Source organism: Acomys russatus, chromosome 1 (assembly GCF_903995435.1).
Source record: "Acomys russatus chromosome 1, mAcoRus1.1, whole genome shotgun sequence".
NCBI lineage: Eukaryota > Metazoa > Chordata > Mammalia > Rodentia > Muridae > Acomys > Acomys russatus.
This window is the reverse complement of record NC_067137.1, coordinates 25,012,219-25,035,270: the sequence shown is the minus strand read 5'-3', so window position 1 is coordinate 25,035,270 and position 23,052 is coordinate 25,012,219. Positions and strand designations below refer to the sequence as shown.

The 23,052-nt window shown below is 47.8% G+C and overlaps 1 protein-coding gene across 1 annotated transcript in view; it reads left to right on the top strand.

The window, feature by feature from the left end:
* The first annotated feature begins 12,754 nt into the window (after window positions 1–12,754).
* Kif3c (kinesin family member 3C) overlaps window positions 12,755–23,052 on the top strand; it is a 40,716-nt gene continuing 30,418 nt past the window's right edge. Inside the window, exon 1 of the mRNA XM_051142887.1 lies at window positions 12,755–15,046. Within this exon, the coding sequence (XP_050998844.1) occupies window positions 13,493–15,046 (1,554 nt within the window). The 5' untranslated portion in view covers window positions 12,755–13,492. The remainder of the gene's footprint in view (window positions 15,047–23,052) is intronic.

Below are 23,052 nucleotides of genomic sequence, written 5' to 3'. Positions count from 1 at the left end.
AGCAGCACCCATCCGTGGCCGTTGCTTTAGTTCTTGCTCTGCTTGAGCTCCTGCTGGGACTTCCTTAGATGGTGCACTGTGATATGGACCTGTAAGCCAAACGAACCTCTTCCTCCCCAAGCCAGTAGAAACCTAAGATGGTCGATACCACCCACATTTGGAGAGATGGTATTTGTGGAACTGAAGATGCTGGCCTGGTGTGCACGAAGCCCTGAGTTCCATTTCTAGCACTGCCTTAAGCCCCCCTGTGATGCTGTAATCCTAACATTGGGGAGGTGGAGGCAGGATCAGAACAGCAAGATCATCCTCGGGCCAGCCTGGGATACACAAACCCTGTCAACGAAGGAGAGGGTGAGAGGGGAGGAAGGGAGAAGGGAGAGAGAGAGAGAGAGAGAGAGAGAGAGAGAGAGAGAGAGAGAGAGAGAGAGATGTAAGTTGTATCTTTCATGAAAATAATGGCAAAGGTGGTGGTGTGTGAACACCCCAGATATGTGATCCCTGGCCCAGGAGGCTCTGAGGAAGCTTGCTAACTGTACCCTCAGCTTCCTAAATGCTTCTCAAGTTCTCAGTCAGACTTTTGCAGTTCATGAGTCACACCTGGAAACTGCCCCTGCAGCATTCCAGAAGGAGAGAGACAGGCCCTTGGTTCTGATGGCTGATGGATAGTGAGTCAGGAAAAAGCACCAGACGGCTAGTCTGGGGAGGCCCAGGAACCTACGGAAGTGGAGAGTTTCAGCTGCTGTTCCTGTCTGGTACAAGTGTCTGGGAGACCACACTTTGGCCTCAAATCTGGCCTCCTGAATTTCTACCATAGCTGCTGCCCCTCAGGTTAGCGCTGATGTCCGCAGTTACTGCTACCCGGACATTTGCATCTCCGCACTTCTCCGTAGCTCATATGTTGAATTCTTAGCTCCCAGGGTTACAGCGCTGGGGTCATAGGTCACGCTTGGCACTATGGTGCACATCTGTGGTCCCAGCTACTCTGCCAGCTGGGATAGAAAGGTTGCTTGAGGCCATGAGTGAAAGGGCAGCTTGGGAAACAGTGAGACCAGTGAAACAAACAGAAACAGGCTTACCTGTGGTCCCAGCTCTTGGGAAACTGTGCACTTGGCAAGTTTGAGCTTGAAGGCTAGAACACATAGGAAAAATCCTGCCACAAAACCCCTGAGAAACAGCTAGGCACTGTGGCGCACACCTATAATCCCAGCACTCGGGAGGCAGAGGCAGGCAGATCACTGTGAGTTCAAGGCCAGCCTGGTCTACAAAGTGAGTCCAGGACAGCCAAGGCTACATAGAGAAATCCTATCTCAAAAAAACAAAGCAACAACAACAACAAAAAAGTGTTAAAAAAAAAAAAAAACTAGCAAGCTGGGTGTGGTGGCACATAACTTTGATCGCAGCAAGTGGATCTCTGTGAGTTCAAGGCCAGCCTGGTTTACAGAATGAGTTCCAGAAGAGCCAGAACTATATAGTGAGACCCTGTCTCAAAAAAAGAAACAATAAATATATAAATGCAAGCTGGCTGTGCTGCACACTTGAAACCCTGTACTCAGAGAGGCAGAAGTGGGAGAGAGTCATCCTTGCCTACATTGTAAATTTGAGGCCAACCTAAGATGCATGAAACCACATCTTAAAAAACAACCAAAAATAGTTAATGAAATACAATTTTTAATTGACAAATCCCAGCCTCCAGAAACTACAGACTATAGAGAAACAGCTTTCAAGAGAAGAGAAGAGAAGCACTTAGAAACCTAGGCTCAAGTACATAGGTTTGGTGGTAAATGCCTGTAACCCCAGGACACTGGACACTGTCACAGAGAATTGGGATTCAAGACTGTCCCCAGTGATGTAAGTTGAAGGACAGTCTGGGCTACTGATATTTGCCCTGGCCTGCGGGGTTCAACTAAAACTCAGGAGGAAGTTCACCTGTTGAAAATGCAAGACACAAAGAAGGAGAGCAAGTCTGATTGATCAAACTCAAACTCTCAAACTTTATTAGTCAGGCAGCAGCTTTTATAACTTTTATAAGGGAAGCATATTGCTATAGCAACCCAGCTTCAGGCTTTTCTCAAAACACAGGGAATTCCAGGCAGGGTCATAATGTCCTGCCACACAGGGTATCTGGCTCCATCTTTGTCTAGTCTAACTGCTAAACCACAACAGGAATGCTCCACCCCTATCTGTCTTTAGTCTAACTGCTGACCCATAACAGGGTCAGCTAGTTTCTGGTGAAAGGCAAGCTCTGGGAAAAACAGAGACTTAAAGGTGCAGGCTCTGACAAGATGTCTGAGCATTGGCCATATGGCCTATTGTCCCCAACAGATATTCTATCTCAAAAACAAAACAGCAAACAGAAAAGGTAGAAAACATTAGTGCAGGCTAGAAGCTAAGTATTGGAGTCCGTACTTGTGGTCCTAGCACCCAATAGGCTGTGGCAAGAGGACTGCAGGTTTTTTGTTTTTTTGGGTTTTTTCGAGACAGGGTTTCTCTGTGTAGCCTTGGCTATCCTGGACTCACCCTGTAGACCAGGCTGGCCTTGAACTCACAGCAATCCGCCTGCCTCTGCCTCCCGAGTGCTGGGATTAAAGGCGTGTACCACCACGCCCGGCGACTGCAGGTTTGATGTGAGCCAGCATTAGACAGTGAGCGCCAGATATTCTGGACTACAGCTGAGATACTGTCTCAAACACAACAACCACCCAAGAACAAGAAATTTGGACAGAAAAATTGGCTCACTCTGCAGGGAAGAGCACTGGCTACTCTTGCAGAGGACCTGGGTTCAGTTCCCAGCACCCAGATGTCAGCTCACAACCATCTACGACTCCAGTTCCAGAGTACCTGTCGCCCTCTTCTGGATTCCGTGAGCACTGCACATGGGTGGTACACAGGCAAAGCACCCTCACACATAAAATAATCATAATCATTAATAAGGCTTTAAAAAAAAGAAATCTGGGCTTTACGGGTTGAGGATTTATCTCAGTGGTAGAGTATTTGCCTATTATGGGTAGGGGATTTATCTAAAGTACTTAAAAAAATAAAGTAATTCGAATCTAAGCTTGATCACACCGAAGGGCTAAAATTAGATAACCCTGGAGTGATTGACAGCCAATAATACTCTTAGAGGCTATGCAGTAATTTTGTCACATAGCTATATCTCCCTCTGCTGGCCAAACCTGGTTTTGTATAGTAAATCCAAGTCCCGAGTTAGTCCTTTTGTTTGTAAGGCCCCTGCTCAGGACTTTGATAAGCTTATTCTGTCTTGTACACTCATTGTACAGTTTTACGGCTGTAGCCGGAATGTCACTAGATCTTTACTTGAAGAAGTAGCTGATGTGGGAATCCTCTGGGGTGGTGGGGAGAGCTTTCTGTATCGAGCTGAGTGTGGTAGGGCACACTTACAGTCTCAGCACTGGGGAGGCTATAAAACAGCTTGGGCTACATAATGAGCAAGCACTTTCATTATTAAGCATGGCATCATAAGCAGCTGCCCTGCTACTTATCTTTATGCTAATGCCATCCAATGCACAACGGAAGACCACGGGGGGGGGGGGGGGGGGCTGCAAGGTTGAAGTTTCAGTTTCTTACTTTATTTTATTTTAATTTATTTATTGGTTTTTGTTACAAAACAGGGTTTCTCTGTGTAGCTTTGGCTGTCCAACCCCATTTGTAGACCAGTCTGACCACGAACTCACAGTGATCGGCCTGCCTCACCCTCCCAAGTGCTGGGATCAAAGGCCTGTGAACTGCCACCACGCTTTGCTTTCATTTTTATTATTTTAGGTTTTTTTTCTATTATTTTAATTTCTTCTCCCTACTGCATCAGTCTGAAGCTTCTGGACTGGGCCTTCTTTACAAAACAAGGATGTTGCCAAAAACAGAGTGGTGCACGTGTTTAATCCCAGCACTTGAGAGGCAGAGGGATCTCCAGAAGTTCCAGGCCAGCTTGGTTTTCACAGAGAGTTCCAAAACAGCCAGGGCTACATAGAGAAGCCCTGTGTCAAATAAAAATAAATAAATAAATAAAGTTGGATGTGGGTGGAGAGATGGAGAGATGGCTCAGCATTTAAGAGTACCACCTGCTCTTCCAAAAGTCCTGAGTTCAATCCCCAGCAGCCAAATGGTGGCTCACAACCATCTATACTGGAATCTGATTTCCTCTTCTGGCCTGCAGGTGTCCATGCAGATAGAGAACTCATATATATTAAATAAATATTGAAAAAAAAAGTAAAGCCAGATGGTGGAGGCAGAGGCGGTGGAGCTCTGTGAGTTTGAGGCCAGCCAGGTTTACAGAGTGAGTTCTAGGACAGCCAGGGATATACAACAAAACCTTGCTTAGGAAAACTAAAAATATGGGCTGGTGAGATGGCTCCGTGGTTAAGAGCACTGTCTGTTCTTCCAGAGGTCCTGAGTTCAATTCTCAGGAACCATCTATAATATGATCTGATGTCCTCTTCTGGCCTGCAGGTGTACATGCAGATTGAGCACTCCTACACACTAAATAAATGAATCTTTTTTTTTTTTTTTTTTCTGAGATAGGATTTCTCTGTGTAGCCTTGGCTGGCCTCGAACTCACAGTGATCCACCTGCCTCTGCCTCCCCAGTGCTGAGAATAAAGACGTGCACCACCCCCCCCCCAGCCAATAAATGAATTTTTTTAAAAGGAAAAATAAAATAAAATTTAAAAAGGAAAACTAAAAATTTTATAAATATTAAATTAATTTTTTAAAATTAAAAAAATAAATTTTAATAAATGAAAGTAAGAAAAGAGCTGGGGTATAAATATTTTCCCATTTTCTAGGAGTGCTGTGAGGTCCACGTGAGGATAACCTTGAGGCTACTCTAGTCAAAGTAGAACAGGCAGAAGGGCTTATGACTATTACATCTGGCTTTCCCTTCATTATGTTCTTGTCCTAAAGGTCTTTAACATGTACTCATTTGCTTAACAAACAAGAGTGATTTCCTAAAGTTTGTACAAGTCACAAAATACATATAACATGTTAAGTGTGAAGAAAGGAGAAACAAGGGCAAAAATCTTGTTCTTTTCTGTAGGGAACACACACACACATTATGGTGAGAAAGACAGACTTAGTTGTCCCAAGTCCAGCTATAAAGAGTACTGTAAGAGTAACTCGGTGAGCCGGGCGGTGGTGGCGCACGTCTTTGTTCCCAGCACTCGGGAGGCAGAGGCAGGTGGATCGTTGTGAGTTCGAGGCCAGCCTGGTCTACAAAGTGAGTCCAGGACAGCCAAGGCTACACAGAGAAACCCTGTCTTGAAAAACAAAACAAACAAACAAACAAACAAAAAAGGAGTAACTCGGTGGAGGCCTGGGCTTGAGCTAAGGAAGGGGAATTCAATGGTGAGGAAAAGAAAGATGGAAAAGTGTTGGTGGGCAAGCTTGGTCAAAGAAGTCTTCCTAGACTTTGTTTCACTTATTTGAAAAAATGATGAGTACAGTGGTACATAGCTGTGGTTCATACCCAAGTGATGCAACACTTGGAAGGCAGAAGCAGGAAAAATCAAGAGTTCAAAGTCGGCCTGGATTAAATTTGAAGCTAGTCTGGTCTTCATGAAATCCTGCCTCAAAAAGAAAACAAAGCAATTGCCAGGCAGAGGTTGCATATGTCTTTTATGTCCTCACTTGCACTGGGGAGACAGACTCAGGCCCTGTCTCAAACAAAACAAAAACATACTACAAAAAGGCATGGTGGTGCACACCTTTAATCCCAGCCCTCAGGAGGCAGAGACAGGTGGTTCTCTGTGAGTTTGAGGCCAGCCTGGTCTACAATGTGAGTCTAGGACAACGAGGGCTACACAGAGAAACCCTGTCTCAAAAAAAAAAAAAAAAAAAAGCCAGAAAAACATCACCAGCTGTGATGAAAAAGCTGGGCAACTGTAGTGGAAAGTTTTGGTGCCTTTAAAAACTCAGTTACGTTATGTAAACATGTTTTTGTTTTAATCCCAGGTGTGGGATATGGGGCTGATTCAGAATGTCCACAGCATCAAACTATTTGCTGGCTCTTTGCCAGCTACAGTTGGTTTAATTCTGAGGACTCTAAAGAGGGAATAAATGCCAGAGCTGGAAGGAAGGAGTGCTCCAAGAAAGAAGAATGCTGGTGCTCCCCCCTGTTGCTCCTGGTTGCTGTTGGTGTGGTTTGATGAGAAGTTGAAGATACCCTATAACAAAGGTTGGATTTGCCCCAAGGAACTACGTCCCTAATCAGCAGGAAGTAGCCTAAGGAGGTCTACACTCCCTTTCCCCCACTGACCTTCTTTCTTTCCTGCCTTGTGTTGGGGTGTTGGAAGGTATTAGGGTGAATAAGGGCTGGGAGAGAAACAGAGGTATAAGAACTCAAATAAAATAGATAAAATAAATAAAGACGCCTTCAGGCAGCTATGTGTGCCTGTTGCCCCAGGGCTGAGGAACAAGACAGGCAGATCCTGGAGGCTGGCTGACTAAGCTAGACATAATGGTGGACGCCGAGCTCTTTGAGAGAAGCCTGTCTCAAAAAATAAGAAGATGCTGTGGACTACACAGGTACCTCTGCTCACATGGGAAAGTGTACCCAAGAGCATACACAGGCACATAGACACATGTACACTTGTACATACCTCATACATATGTGCATATACCACACACAAAGCCAAAATAAATATGTAAATTGACCAATGGAATGTACGCTACGTGCCAAGAATGAAACTAATCACTATGAGTGAAAAAATGGCAAAAGAGCCAGGGTTGGTGGTACAGGCCTGTAAACACAACTGCGCAGACAACTGAGGCAGGAGGATTGGAAATTCAAGGCCAGCCTTGGCTAGACAGGAAGACACTGTTTCAAACAAAACAAAACAAACAAACAAACAATCTACACTGAACAAAGGGAGGTGGACAAATAATTTTGTTTTTTGTTTTTTTGTTTTGTTTGTTCTTCGAGACAGGGTCTCTCTGTGTAGCCTTTGCTGTCCTGGACTTGCTTTTTAGACCAGGCTGGCCTGGAACTCACAGCGATTCTCCTGCCTCTACCTCCCGAGTGCTGGGATTAAAGGTGTGCGCCACCACGCCCGACTGACAAATAATTTTTGTACTCACCTTCAGGCTGAGTTCAGTGAAGGAGAAGAGGAGCACAGTACAGAGGGATGTGATTGTGGAGAGATGGACTGTATTCTTCAGAAGTGAGCTTCCAGTCAAGTGTGGTAGTACAGCTGCTACTCAGGGGCTTGGGGCAAAAGGACTGCAAATTCAAGGCCGGCCAGGGCAATTTAGAAGGACTGTGTCTGGCTGGAGAGATGGCTCAGAGGTTAAGAGCACTGGTTGCTCTTCCAAGGGTCCTAAGTTCAATTCCCAGCAACTGCATGGTGGCTCACAACCATCTATAATGAGACCTGGTGCCCTTCTCTGCCATGCAGACACACATGCAAGCAAAACACTGTATATATAATAAATAAATCTTAAAAGAAAATTTTAAAAAAAGAAGAAGAAGAAGGGCTGTGTCTCACAAGAGGTGTTGGTGGTACACACTTTTAATCCCAGCACGTAGGCAGAGGCAGGTGGATGTCTAAGTTCAAGGGCAGCCTGGTCTATAGAGTGAGTTACGGAACTGCCAGAGCTACACAGAGAAACCCTGTCTTGAAGAAAGACAGGCAGAAAAAAAGAAAGAAAGATAGAAAGAAGAGGGACTGAGGGAGGGAAGGAGGAAGGGACCAAGAAAAGATGGCAGGCAGACAGACAGACTATCTCAAAATAGAATACGGGGCTGGCCAGGTGGCTCCGTGGGTAAGAGTGCTTGCCACAAACATGTCACAACCTGAGTTACATATTCTACGCCCCCCCACCCCCCGCCTGCTCCTCCCTGCCCCCCACTCAGTAAATAAAACAAATTCTGGGTGTGTTTTAAGGGTGTTTCTAGAGAGGCTTACTGAAGGGGAAACCGGGTCTCAGTAAGGGAAGTCTCTTCCAACTGGCATGAGCAGGAAGGAGCCGGAAGAGGCTGAGCCACGGAAGATGAGGCTATGTAGAGGAATAAAGGAAGGAGGGCACCTTGAGCTGAGGAGCAGCACCAGGACACAGGCACACAGGAAGCTGTGCTGTGGCTTCGGGAGACCATGGGTTGGAACAGCTGGAGATTGGTGGAAGACAGGAGAGATGGCTCAGCTGTTAAGAGCACTGCTGTTCCTCCAGAGGATCTGGGTTCAACTCCCAGCACCCACGTGGTGGATCACAACTGTCTGTAGCTCCATTTTAGAGCATCTGGTACCTTCAGACATACATGCACGTAAAAATAAATAAATAAATAAAAATAAAAAATTTAAACTTAAAAAAAAAAGGAAAAAATGATAGAAGACACAAAACTCTAACTGCGTTGAGTGTGGGGGACAGGAAAAGAAACTTATTTATTTTTTTAGAGGCAGGGCCTCTTGTAGCCTTGGCTGACCTCAAACTAACTGTATAGCTAGTTTCTGAGCCTTCTGCCTCAATCTTCCAAGTACTGGGATTATGGGCATGTGCCACTGTGCCCAGCTTTTCAGAGGCTGAGGATCAGACCCAGGTTTTCATGTTTGCTGGGCAAGTGGTCTCCTGGCTAAGCCAGATAGATCCTCAGCCCTGCGTCCTCATTTTTCTTTTCTTTTCTTTCTTTCTTTGTTGTTGTTATTCAAGACAGGGTTTCTTTGTGTTGCCTTGGCTGTCTTGGAATTCTGTAGACCAGGCTAGCCTCAAACTCAGAAATCTGCCCGTGCTCTACCACCAGGCTCGGATCCTCCTTTCTTGAGTGCCTTTTGTGGCCTGAGAGTGCACACATATGTCATTTGACTTAATTTTTCTGTAAGTCCTGTGAGGGAAGGTAAACACCTTTAGCGTACTGTGAAAACAGCTGTTCAGAGACCTAAACAGTGGCTTTTCACCCTCGGCTCCCACACAGAAGGACCTGGGCCAGCAGTGACTACATGGAGAGAGCAGCATAGTCCTGCATTTTATCCAGCGCTGTAGTGGCAGGTGAGTTAGCCAAGATGGAGAGGGGTGTGCAGAAGCCGAGCCAAGCACAACAAGGAAATAGTTCAAGAATCAAACAGTATCCACAAGTCATGTTGTCAGAGCCAAGAAAGGTACAGTTCGCACAGCCAAAACTCACCAGCAATTGGCCCAAAGGCCATGCTCATCAGTGGAGCTGGACCGGCAGAGTGGAGAGGAAGGCCAGGGAACTTCGGAAGTGGGCAAGCTACCAGCTAAACCTCATGCTGGCCCAGCTGACAAGTTCTAGGAATTGGGGATAGCATGGCATAAGAGATAAGTTTTTTGTTGTTGTTGAGACTAGGGTGGGGGAGTCTCTTGTTGCCCAGGTTGACCTTGAACTTACTATGTAGCTGAGGATGACTTTAAACTCTTGGTCTTCCTACTGAGTGTGGCTGGGACCATGACTAGGTTTATAAAACTTGTTAGGTTGGAAAAATGGCTCAGAGGTTAAGCGTACTGGGTGTTCTTCCGAAGGTCTTGAGTTCAAGTCCCAGCAACCACATGGTGGCTTACAACCATCTATAATGAGATCTGGTGCTCTCTTCTGGCCTGCAGGCTCACATGTATATGTAATAAATAAATAAATCTTAAAAAAAAAAAAAAAAAAGCTTGTGAATTGCCGGGCATGGTGGCTCATGCCTATAATTCCAGCACTTAGGCAGGCAGAGGCAGGTGGATCTCTGTGAGTTTGAGGCCAGCCTGGTCTACAAAGTGAGTCCAGGAAAGTTACAAAAAGAAATCTTGTCTGGAAAAAAAATTTTAAACTTGTGAATAAAGCTGGGCATGCTGGCATACACCTTTAATCCCAGCACTCAAGAAGGTAAAGGCAGGAAGGAGTTTGAGACTAACCTAGTCTACAGAGCAAGTTCCAAGGCTACATATAGAAACCCTGCCTTAAAAAACCAACCAACCAACAAATCAACCAACAAACAACAACAACAACAACAAACCCTTGTGAGTAAAACACACATTACACACCAAAATCCATTTTTTTGTTTGTTTGTTTTGTTTTTTGAGACAGGGTTTCTCTGTGTAGCCTTGGCTGTCCTGGACTCACTTTATAGACCAGGCTGGCCTCAAACCCACAGAGATCCATCTGCCTCTGCCTCCTGAGTGCTGGGATTAAAAGCATGTGCCATCACACCTGGCCCACAATCCATTTTTTTTTTAATGATTATTTATCCTTATTTTATGTATTTGAGTGTTGAACTGCACTATTTTATGTTCAAGTGTTTGTACTGGTGGAGGTGAGAAGAGGAAATTGGAGTCATGGATGGTTGTGAGCCACCATGTAGAACCGTCCTCCAGACTACCAAGCTCCTCTCTAACTCCCAGGTCCATTTCTAAGCCCTTGAGGGAGCTAAAGCTAAAACAGGGTGGCCTGTTGGGTGGAGCTCAGCACTGGAACCATGTGATCTGGGGAAGTAACTCAGCTAGGAGTATGCGCTGTTTCTTTGGCAGGAGGAACTGAGTTTCTATCCCCAGGAATCCCTGCGCTGGGGAGATGAAAACAGGCAGATCTGTAGAGCTCACTGGCTGGCCAGCCCACCCAACCAGCGCAGCTCACGTTCAGTGACAAACTTCATCACAAAAGAATAAAACACAAAACAACCAGCCAAACAACCAAACATACAAACAAAAAACGAAGTCAAGGGGCTTCTGGAGAGGCAGCTCAGTGGTCAAGAGGTCAAGTTGCTCTTACAGAGGAATTTGGTTTGGTTCCCAGCACCTGCAAGGCAGCTCACAACTATCTTCAACTCTACTTCCAGGGGACCCAACATCCACTTCTGACTTTTGTGGGCACTAGGAACACGCACAAGATACAAATATAGATAATGCAGGCAAAACATTCATACACATAAAATAAAATTTAAAAATCTAAAAAATAAAATAAAAACAGGGCTTCTCTGTGTAGCCCTGGCTATCCTGGAACTCGATTTGTTGACCAGGTTGGCCTTGAGCTCACAGACTCACCTTCTTCTGTTTCCCAAGAGCTAAAATTAAAGGCATATATCACCATACCTGGCTAAAAAGAATTTTTTGTTTTGTTTTGTTTTGAGACAGGGTCTCTCTGTGTAGCCTTGGCTGTCCTGGACTTGCTTTGTAGACCAGGCTGGCCTGGAACTCACAGCGATCCTCCTGCCTCTGCCTCCCATGTGCTGGGATTAAAGGCATGTGCTACAACGCCTGGCTAGGAATTTTTTTCAATGAGGTCAATCTCTAGCCTGGAGAGGCACCCACATGCATGCATGTGTGTATACACCCACACAAACCCATAAATACGCGCACACACATACAGGAACTAGATAGAATGCGAGGCCCAAGCTTTATTTTATGGAAATTCCACCACCACCACCACCACCCCCTGCTATGGAAACAAACCAGTCAGAGAAGGCTTCTGATTTGATTTGCTTCTCAGTTGCTGTGATAAAACACTGCCAAGAGCAACTCTGGGAGGAAAGAGCTTATTTGGTTTACAGGGCTCAGTCTACCCTCAAGGGAGCCGAAGCAGGAGCTCAGGGCAGGAGCTTGAAGTGGTAGCCACGGAGGGACACTATTTACTGGTGGGCTTCCAGGCTTGTATTCAGCCATCATATACATCTCAGGACCACCTGCCCAGGGCTGACACCTCCTACTGTGGGCGGGGCTCTCTCCTGCGACAATTAGCTAGCAAGAATATACTCCACAGACCAGTCTGATGGAGACGATCCCTCTAGCTTGTGTTGACAAAAATTAACCCCCGCAGCTCCATAGATGACGAAGTGCCTGTGCTCAGCGCAAGCGGCAGAACAGCAGATGAAGAAAGGCAACAGGATCTTTGGGCAAAGGCATGAGGACACAACAAGGCAGCGTCAAGCTCTATTACAGCGTGGGAGCGCCTTAAGAAGGATGCGGCTCCTAGAATAGGCTCAGGGCTCAGTGGGACCAAGCAAAGTGTGATGGCATGGTTATCAGGAGTATAGATTGGATCATATCAGTGACGGTAGGGCCTGAAGGTCAGAAGATGGACATGCCTTCGTAGGATATTGAAGGTGAGCGGGCTGTGGGGGGCGCATGCCTTTAAGCCCAGCACGCAGGAGGCAGAGACAGGTGGATTGCTGTGAGTTCGAGGCCAGCCATGACTGTTACACAGGGAAACCCTATCTCGAAAAACCTGAAAATAAAAATATAAATTAATAAATTAATTAAATAAAAAGGACATTGAAGGTGATGTGGTTGGCACCAGAGGCCATTTGCAGACACCAGGAGTGGAATCAGTTAACTGCGCTTTCAGCAGAATGCTTAAAAGGAAGACCGGGAGTAAACCAGGATAGGGAGAGGAAAAGCCAGCTCAATAACGTTTAGGAGTTATAAACTCCAGGAGGGCTGGTGATAGCCTGAGGAGTGGAAGACAGTGTGACATGTCCCCATCTGCAAGCAAAATGGCTGGAGCAGTGAGAAACCAAGAATGGCGGTTTCACAGAGAACACGCGTGGGTGGTGCAGCCTCAGCAGACACACTCGGGGAGGTTGCATGTGGGAGGAGGGGCTCCTAGACTTGAGGACTGGAGAATGCATTAGCAACCTGACAGACCCCAGTTAACAAAGGGAGGACTACATCTCCCAGCATGCTCGGGTTCGGTGGGGTGACGGCTGGCGGTGGCTGCGCTGCATCCCACTGGTGGGCGCGGGACCTGGGTGGGCACCAGAGCCTGTCATCTCTGAGGAGTCGGCGGGGTGCGGGTGGCGATGTACCGCTGTCCCTCGACCAAGGGCCGCGCCGGGCTCGTGTTCCTCGCCCCGCGGCCCCGCCCCTTGCCCCACCCCAGTCGGGAGACCTAGCCCGGGCCGCAGCGCAGCGGCCGCAGCAACATCACTCTCGCCGCCGCTGCTCCGCCCCATCCCCTTCTGTTTTTCTCTCATTCTCCAGTGGCGGCGGCGGGGAAGGCGGAGAAGAGGCTATAGCAGCCAGCTGTGGCTGCAATGAATGATCCCCCAGCCGGAGGGGAGGACTCCAGGTGAGCCTCTGCCCTCGGGAGGATCGGGATTCTCCCGGCCGCCCAGGACCCGCATCCCCCGCCATGGATCCCTAGGGGAAGGAGAAAAGGGGGAGGAAAAGACAGCTCTGCCGCCCACCCCCATCTCATTTTCCTCTTCCTTTATCTCATTGTTACCGAAGCTGTTTACCGTAGCGCTCCCTCTTGCCCCAGCATGGGGCGGGTTCCAGGCACTGCCCTTCGGCAGGAGCGGCTTGCGCGGTTGCCTGGGGATTCTGCCTAATTCTACCTCTCCAGCCTGTGCACAGAAAGCCGTAGAGAGCTGTGGAGGCCTGGACTGCAGCAGACTCGGGGCCAACTCCCTGCATTCCCCCACCCTAGGAGGCTGCATGCGGATTGAAGAGTGGTGCCTGGGGGCTGGGCCAGCATCGCTGATCCCGACCTAGGAGTAGGGCAGGAGGACCGCCCAGGCTGCAGAGCGGCCCATCTGGAAGGACAGAGCCGCAAGATGGCCAGTAAGACCAAGGCCAGCGAGGCCCTGAAGGTGGTGGCCCGGTGCCGCCCCCTCAGTAGGAAGGAGGAGGCTGCTGGTCATGAGCAGATTCTGACCATGGACGTGAAACTGGGCCAGGTGACTCTGCGAAACCCCCGCGCGGCACCCGGGGAACTGCCCAAGACCTTCACTTTTGATGCTGTGTATGATGCTAGCTCCAAGCAGGCCGACCTGTATGATGAAACGGTGAGGCCCCTGATAGACTCGGTGCTTCAGGGTTTCAATGGCACCGTATTTGCCTATGGCCAGACAGGCACTGGCAAGACCTACACCATGCAGGGGACCTGGGTGGAGCCAGAGCTCCGCGGGGTTATCCCTAACGCCTTTGAGCACATCTTCACCCACATCTCCCGTTCCCAGAACCAGCAGTACCTGGTTCGTGCTTCCTACTTGGAGATCTACCAGGAGGAGATTCGAGACCTGCTCTCCAAGGAGCCAGGCAAGAGGCTAGAGTTGAAGGAGAATCCTGAAACAGGGGTCTATATCAAGGACCTCTCCTCCTTTGTCACCAAGAATGTCAAGGAGATCGAACATGTGATGAACCTGGGGAACCAGGCCCGGGCGGTGGGTAGCACTCACATGAATGAGGTCAGTTCCCGCTCTCATGCCATCTTTGTCATCACAGTAGAGTGTAGCGAGCGTGGCTCCGACGGCCAAGACCATATCCGAGTAGGCAAGCTCAACCTGGTAGACCTGGCCGGCAGTGAGAGGCAGAACAAGGCAGGTCCCAACACAGCTGGAGGGTCAGCTACACAGCCCACAACTGGTGGTGGCAGTGGAGGTGGCAGTGGTAGTGGTGGTGGTGGCAGCAGCGGGGAGAGGCCTAAGGAAGCTTCTAAAATCAATCTCTCACTATCTGCTCTGGGCAATGTGATTGCTGCCCTGGCCGGCAACAGGAGCACCCATATCCCCTACCGGGACTCCAAGCTGACCCGGCTGCTCCAGGACTCACTGGGGGGCAATGCCAAGACCATCATGGTGGCCACACTGGGTCCAGCTTCTCATAGCTATGACGAGAGCCTCTCCACCCTCCGCTTTGCAAACCGAGCCAAGAACATCAAGAACAAACCCCGGGTGAACGAAGACCCCAAGGACACGCTGCTGAGGGAGTTCCAGGAAGAGATCGCACGCTTGAAGGCCCAGCTGGAGAAGAAAGGGATGCTGGGTAAGCGACCTCGGAGAAAGAGCAGCCGCAGAAAGAAGGCTGTGTCCGCCCCGGCTGGTTACCCAGAGGGGGCCGTGATTGAGGCTTGGGTGGCCGATGAGGAAGATGACACCAACAACAATCACCGCCCACCCCAGCCGATCCTGGAGTCAGCTTTGGAGAAGAACATGGAGAATTACCTGCAGGAACAGAAGGAGCAGCTGGAGGAGGAGAAGGCCGCCATCCAGGATGATCGCAGCCTCGTGAGCGAGGAGAAACAGAAGCTTCTAGAAGAAAAGGAGAAGATGCTGGAGGATCTGCGGCGGGAGCAACAGGCTACCGAGCTGCTTGCGGCCAAGTACAAGGTAAGGACTCTAGAGGATGAGAAGGGTCCCCATAGGATTTTGATTAGTAGGTTTTTCCCTGGAGGGCCTGTGAGTTGGTCCGAAGTGGGATATCCCACTTCAGGACCACACACTGACGGCTGCCCCCGGAGCAGCTAAGTAAAGTGCTGTGGTACTAGATAGCCAGGTAATTGTACGTGCGTGCGCACACGCCAAGTCTTGAACCGGTGGACTTGAGATGGTGTGACCTAGTGCTGTCCATCTCTCAAATGACCTTAGGATCGGTCAGATCCATGAGGAGCCCATGCAGGACTCTCCTCTTGTGAGAATGGCTTCTCGCTCCTGTATGACCTCCTCCCCTGCTGTGTCTTCAGACTTCATAACATATTTATAGTATCTAACATTTGGATAGCATTTCACAGTTTACAAAACACCCCACTTTCGTACCATCTTGTCCCATCTTCACAGGAGCCATTCCAAAGAGTGGCTTTTAAATCCTCCTATTATAGATTAAGGAATTAAGGCTCAGAGAGTGGTTCCGTTCCTGGGGTTCCGTTCCTCAGGGCAGCAGAGCTGGGCTGGTACCTGTAGACTCCATGCTTTTGGCTTTGGTAGCAAGGCCAGACCATGGGAATGAGAGAATCCTGCTTCCTGTGGAAATGACCCACTGGATGACAGAGTGCCAGGCCTGCTCCTCGGTGTCATTACGAGGAGACTCAGAGTGTCACGTAGGAGGTAGGCTGGAAAGAGACCTGGGCTCTGTCCCAGAGATCTGGAGCCTCTTAGGCTACAGTTCATTGAGTGATGGCTGTGATTTCCCCTTTTTAATCCTACCTCCATTTCTCTTTCTATAAACGAGGATGTTAGCCTAGGAGATGGCTGGGATTCTACTAGTCTGGTAATTCTATGACCCATATTAATCTGAGAAAAAAGAAAAACTGATTGGCTTACACAATGAGGCCTCTTGTCAATTATGTCTAATCCCTATTGTCCTGAGAGATGTCAGGGCTTTAGCACCCTTCCTGGCCTGTCCGTTTCCCAGGGAGTCTCTGGCCCTATGTAGAACTAAGTTACTGAGTCAGTTATATATACCTGTTAAATTTCTTCCTTCTTTTTCTTTCTTTCTTATCTTTTTCTCCTTCTTCTTCTTTGCAAATGGAATGATGTAGTCTATGTAGCTGAAGATGACCTTGAACTATTGAATTATCTTCCTGCCTCCATCTCCTGGTTTCTAGGATTGTAGGCCAGCACCGCCGCCATGCTTGGTTTTGTGCACAGTTGGAGGTCAAGCCCCAGAGCTTTGTGCATGCTATAAGCACTCACCTGACTGAACCACATCTCCAGCTGCTTGTTACATTTCAGTGCTGCACGTGTCACAAGCCAGGGTTCCAGGCATTTCTGGATCCCCGGCGCCTGCAACACTGAGATTGAAGGAAAACTATGAAGACCTATGAGCTTGCTGGGAAGGTCAAACACTGCTGTATCTTGTGTATTCTTGGGAGTGTGGGCTAGGAATGGGGAGGCCCAGCCCTCAGCCAGCGAAGAGTGACAACTGGAGCTGTGTGCATTGTCTCTGTACTGGGGACATGCTGCTGCACCAGGGCTGTGGCCTGGGTGTTTAATATTTAATTCACTCATGGAGAAGTGCAAGCAGGGTTATACTGAGCAGCTTCGTACAAAGGGAAGGCTGCTGGTCTAGTCCCGTAAGCAGGGAGAGAATCTACCATGCAGGCTGCTGGTATTGACTGGGAAATCCTATCTAGCACATCAGTCATTGATTTCTCTTCCAAGACATCCCTTACCCTGTTAAGCTGGGAGGTAGTGCGGGTTACAGGGGTTACAAAAGGAGGAAAGTGCAGGCAGATACCTCACATGTTCTTATTGGGAACTGACTGATATCTTTCCACTTTGCATCTAAGGCAATGGAAGAACACAGGTAACTCAACAGTCAAGAACACAGGGTAGAGTCGTGCACAGTGGCAAGCACCTGGACTCCCAGCTGCTTGGGAGACTGAGGCAGAAGAAAAGCCTAGGAGTGGAGGCCAGTCAGGGCAGCGTGATGAGACCCTGTTACAAAAAATAAACCCACAAGCAAGTCAGTCAATCAGCTGATCAATACAAAGATTGGAGTGACCAGAACTGGAGTCCCTGCACTGGGGGTGTAGTCCATACCACATCACAATCTTATAGTTGGCAAGGCTAGTAGGGTACCAGTGTAGGGAGGCTCAGGGTCACACAGATGGCCTGAGCAGAGCCCAGCCTCTCCATGCGCAGTCCAGCCTCTTTCCATTGTTGCTTATATTCCTGGTAAAGTAATGTGGTTTGTTTTCTTCTTCTTCTTTTAATTAGTGTATATTAATTATACACAATGAGTTTCACTGTGACACTTTTACACTAGTATATTATGTATTTTAATTATATTCACTTCCAATACCCTCTCTTGTCCCCCTCCTACTCCACTGACCCCTTACTTTTTCCAACCAACACTCTTCTGCTTTGTGTGTGTGTGTGTGTGCATGCAAGTGCACACAGTGCTCCAATGAGTTTCATTAAGGGGAATGTCCCCCTCCTCCAGCAAACATTAACTACATGAAAGTAATTGTTTTGGAGGTATATTCATTTTATGTGTATGTGTGTGCCTGAGCCATGTGCACCATGTATGTGCAGGAGCTTGCAGAGATCAGTTGAAAGAAGGCATCAGATTGTGAGGCGCCATGTGGGTGCTGGGAATTGAATCTGAGTACTCTGGGAGAGCAGTAAACACTCTTTTTTTTTTTTTTTTAAATTAATTGTATACAGTGCTCTGCCTACATGTACACCTGTAGGCCAGAAGAAGGCATCAGATCACATTATAGATGGTTGTGAAGCACCACGTGGTTGCTGGGAATCGAACTCAGGACCTTTTGAAGAGCAGGCAGCACCTTTAGCCACTGAGCCATCTCTCCAGCCCCCTTACCCACGCCTCCAAACCATCTCCCCAGCTCAAGTCATTTGCTTTTATGTAACACTAGCATCTTTTTGGTTTTCTGAAATAGGGTTTCTCTGTGTCATCCTGGAACTATGTAGACCAGGATGGCCTTGAACTCACAGTGATCCGCCTGCCTCTGCCTTCGGAGTGCTGGAGTTACAGGCACTGCTTCCAAGGATGGGGAGACATTGGCTGGTCTATGGCTCTTGCTTAAGTGCCAGAGCCTGCATCAGAATTAGGGTTGTCTGATGTCTCCAGCCCTGGGTTCTTTTCAAGTCACCCAAGGTTCCTCCTGCTTTCTCCCTGTGCAAATCAGGACAAAGGCTTTGCCTCTCTGAGCCTTGGGTTCTCTGTAGTCTAATGAGGGATGGAGGCTTGACATAGCTCCCTGGGGAGTGGGTAAGGTAGCCATTAGGTACTGGCTATCAGATATAAGCCGAGGGCAAGAACAGCCTGGGAAATTCTAGGAGAGAAATTAGTCTATCCTGTGACTTCTGAAACACCCAGCCCGGATAATAAGCAGGGACTGAGGCCAAATGGGACCCAGACAGAGTACCCAACTCCTGTGCTGCTCCTAGGTAGGGTACAGCCTGGCCCTGGGATGGCGGAAACATTTTGACAGCTCCTTAGGGAGCCACAGGGTAGCAGTAACAACCCAGCCCCGCCTCTTTCCCAGGGTTGCATGGAAGATGAAATGAGATCATTAGCATGGGGGCATTTGAAATAGGTTGAAAACATTGAAATGAATGGAGGGCATTAGCGGGCCGCAGAGTACCTTCTGTGTGCCAAGCAGGGGTCCTCTGCCTACAGCTTAACTCTTTCCTTACGCTGCCTTTGTAAGAGCATTGTCACAGCCCTGCAGAGGTAGGCAAGAAAGGTCTTGGAAACCTCAGGAACCTGGGAGCTTTCCCTCTCTGTCTTCACTTAACTCTTCCCCCACTTTCTGGGTTAGGTACCATCCGCACTGCTCACACCCTGACCCCTGCCACCTGCACTCCTTTCCTCTAGTTCCCTCCATCCCTGAGGCCAGCTAAGTGTAGCTGAGTCGACCCAGTGCCCTCATTCACTGTGTCTGAGTCATCTTCCAGTCTGTCTCACTGCTTTGCCTGCCTGCCACCCTCAAGCCTTCTGGTTCTCTCTTTGTTCTTCTTCTTCTTCTTCTTCTTCTTCTTCTTCTTCTTCTTCTTCTTCTTCTTCTTCTTCTTCTTCCCTCCCTCTCTCTCTCCCTCTCTCTCATCTCTCCTTTGGTTTTTTTAAATTTTTTTTATTAATTTATTCTTGTTACATCTCAATGGTTATCCCATCCCTTATATCCTGCCATTCTTCCCTCCCTCCCATTTTCCCCTTATTCCTCTCCCCTATGACTGTTCCTGAGGGGGATTACCTCCCCCTGTATATGCTCTTCTTGGTTCTCCTTTGGTTTTTATCACATTTATGTGGACCTCAGAATATTAGGTGTATAGATGTGGGAGTCTGTGGTGGCAACCTGTGCCCTGTGTAGCCTTAAGCATTAGCAAGCCACATACTTAGGTCATATCTGGGGGACCCGTTAGCACTCTCATACCATGAAGCAGGAGAGCTAAGTAACATTATTACAGACTCACAGTACCAGCAAAGACCCAGCATGCAGCCTGGGAGAAGGCACTCTTTGCTCAATTTAATTGTGCAAGAATTTATAAATGATTTTTTTAATCTTCAAGTTAACTTTTTCTGAGAGGCTGATATTGATTTCGAAAGCTTTATTTCTCAACTCGTAGAAAGGAAGCTGTTTGGGGAAGGAAGGACACAGAGACTCAGGCTGGAATGGGAGCTAGGCAGATGCAGCATTGGGGTGGTTCTGCAGGAAGCTGGTCTGCAGAGCGAGGAGCAGTGACTCTGGCCGGAGCCCAACTCTCTGTCTGTGGTGGGTTTAGAAAAGAAACCCTCAGAAACAGCCACCAAAGCCAAAGGGATGAGATCACTGCAGGGAGGACAAACCGAACTGAATAGTCATTGTCCCCTTTGTGGGTCCCTCTTCATCCTTCCATGTTGGAGCATGAGCGCTATCTGCAGCCAGGTTGGCAGACAAGAAGTTTCAACTCAAGCATTAACAATCTCAGCAATAACAATGAGGTTCGCTAAGATCTGATCTGCTTTGCTAAATTATATGCTAATTGTTTGTTTGTTTGTTTTTATTGTGGGGTGTCAGGATAGAATCCAGGGCTTGCAACTAGATAAGCCCTATACCACTGAGCTACATTCCTAACCCTATTTAGCTTTTTTTTTTTCCCACTGTGCTATGAATTGAACCCAGCACTTTGCTTGTTTATTCAAGGAGCCAATCTGCCACTGAGCAATATCCCCCACATAATAAAATAGCTGTTACAAATTACTGTTATTATTTACTATTATTACTTTTGTTTATTGCTATGTTTGGGGTTTTTTGGGGGGGGATGTTGGTTTATTTTTTTGTTTTGTTTTGGTTTGGTTTTTTGAGAAAGAGTCTCTCTGTGTTAGCCTTGGCTGTCCTGGACTCACTTTGTAGACCAGGCTGGCCTTGAACTCACAACGATCCTCCTGCCTCTGCCTCCCGAGGCATGCGCCAACACCCCAGCACTCTGTTTGTTTTTGAGAGGTTTTACAATGTGGTGCTGGCTAACCTGGCACCTAATAAGTAGACCAGACTGTCCCTGAACTCAGAGATCAGCTTGCCACTGTGCCTGGCAATAGTATTATTTACTTTATTTACTTTGATTTTATTTTATTATTTTGTGTGTGTACTTGGCTGTACACCACATGTCTACAATACCCTGGAGGTCAGAAGGAGGTGTGATTTTCTGGAACAAGCATAATGGATGGTTGTGAGCCACCATATGGGTGCCAGGAATTGAACCTGGGTCCTCTGCAAGAACAAGTGCTCTTAACTCCTGCACCATCTCTCCAGCCCGCCCCCAAACTATTGTTATTATTATTATTATTATTATTATTATTATTGTTATTATTATTATTATTATTATTATTATTATTATTAATACAAAGTCTTGGTATGTGACTCAGGCTAGCCTCTAACTCCCAAGCCTCTTGTTTCAATGTCCTGAATGCTAGAGCTGTAAGCACGGACCACCATGTTGCCTTCAAGAACTACTCGACAGAATCCACTTGCTTTAACATTGAGTGTGGGCCGGGGCTGTAGCTTAATTGGCAGAATGCTTACTTAGCATGCCTGAAACCATTGATTCAATCCCAGGCACTTACCAGGCAAAGTGGCACAAGCCTGTAATCCTAGAACTCCAGAGGTAGAAGCAGACGGATCAAGAGTTCAAGGTCATCCTTAGCTGCATAGCATATGGGAAGCCAGCTTGAGCCCCACTTTTGGGGGAAAAAAACCATATTGGGCGGCATTGGTAGAGATGGTTCTGTGGGTTCATACTTATCCCCAAACTTGCTGATTGGAATGCATTAAATATGTGCAGCATTATTCTGTGTTAATCATCCCTTGATACAGTAACGGGTTCTATCTGGAAGTGGAGCTCAGTGGTAGAATAGTTGCTTAATTTGTCAAGATCCAACTAGGGCTGGACACTGCCTCAGAAATGCCCCTAATGACCTAGAGAGCATCTTCTTTCCAAAAGCTGATCTGGTTCCAAACTCATGTTCTCAAGGACATCAGTCAGCCCCATGCAGACATTGGGAAATGTGAGGGCTTAGTCATCTGTGTGCACCCCAACCCTTTCCCAGTTGAGGCTTCTACTGTCAGAGCCTTGAGAAAAGCTTGGTGTAACACATGGCCCGTGTGCCGGGCCTGAGTTTAACATACAGGTCAATGCCTGTGGCCTCCTTGTTGGTGGGAGTGCACCAGTGTTTCTTCTCGTCACTGGTGAAGGTGGTTAGTTCGCAGAAGTGTCGGTTCCCAGAGCATTTTTTTGTTTTGTTTTGCTTGTTTGTTTTTTTTCGAGACAGGGTTTCTCTGTGTAGCTTTGGCCATCCTGGACTCACTTTGTAGACCAGGCTGGCCTCGAACTCACAGCGATCTGCCTACCTCTGCCTCCCGAGTGCTGGGATTAAAGGCGTGCACCAGGACGCCCGGCTCTCCCAGAGTATTTGTACCATACAAATCTGACCAATGGGAAGCCAGTGAGAAGGTGTCATGGCACCAGCACTTGAAAGGTAGAGGCAGGACAACACTGACCCTTTCTCAGGACCTGAGGGCACTCGGTTCAATGACAGAGCTTTGCCTAGCTAGAACAAGGCCCTGAGTTTGATCTATAGAGCTGAAAAAGAGAAGGTGACCTTGAATGTCTAATCCTCCTGCCTCTACTTCCTTAGCTCTCGGGCTTACATTGTCTGGTTTATTTGTTTGTTTGTTTGTTTGTTTTTGAGACAAGGTTTCTCTGTGTAGCCTTGGTTGTCCTGGACTCGCTTTGTAGACCAGGCTGGCCTCGAACTCACAGTGCTCCACCTGCCTCTGCCTCCTGAGTGCTGAGATTAAAGGTCTGTGCCACCACACCCGGCTAGGCTTACGCTGTCATATTCAGTTTATGTGGTGCTGGGGATTAAACCCATGTATGCCTGTGAGCACTCGACAAGATGAACTATATTGACATCCCCACTTTGCTTGGTTTTTGAGACAGGCTCTGCTGTAGCCTAGGCTAGCCTTAAACACCCAATTCTGCCTTCATATCCCAGTAGGTGTGTACCCACCATGGCTGACAATACATTTAAAAAATGATTTAGCCAGAGGGGAAATATATGTAAGACTAATTCATTTCCACCTGTGATTTGGGCTTCAGGCTCTGATGAAGAAGAAGCCTTTGATGAGGTCAGCCTTCTCAGTTCTGTGCTGGCTGGAGGAGTATGTTAACATCACCACCTTCGGTCCTTCCAGGCCCTCGGAAACGTGGGATTGGATGAAGTGGCTGTGATAATGTTGGTATTGTGTTCTGAGGACCCAGAGCAAAGGCCTGGAATTCAGATCAAGAATAGCACTTTGCTCTTGACTCTGTCCTGCGAGTCATTGTGCCTGGCCCGGGCCACTTCTTTTGTAGTTACAGAACTGGGTGGCATGTCTGAGTGGGTAGGA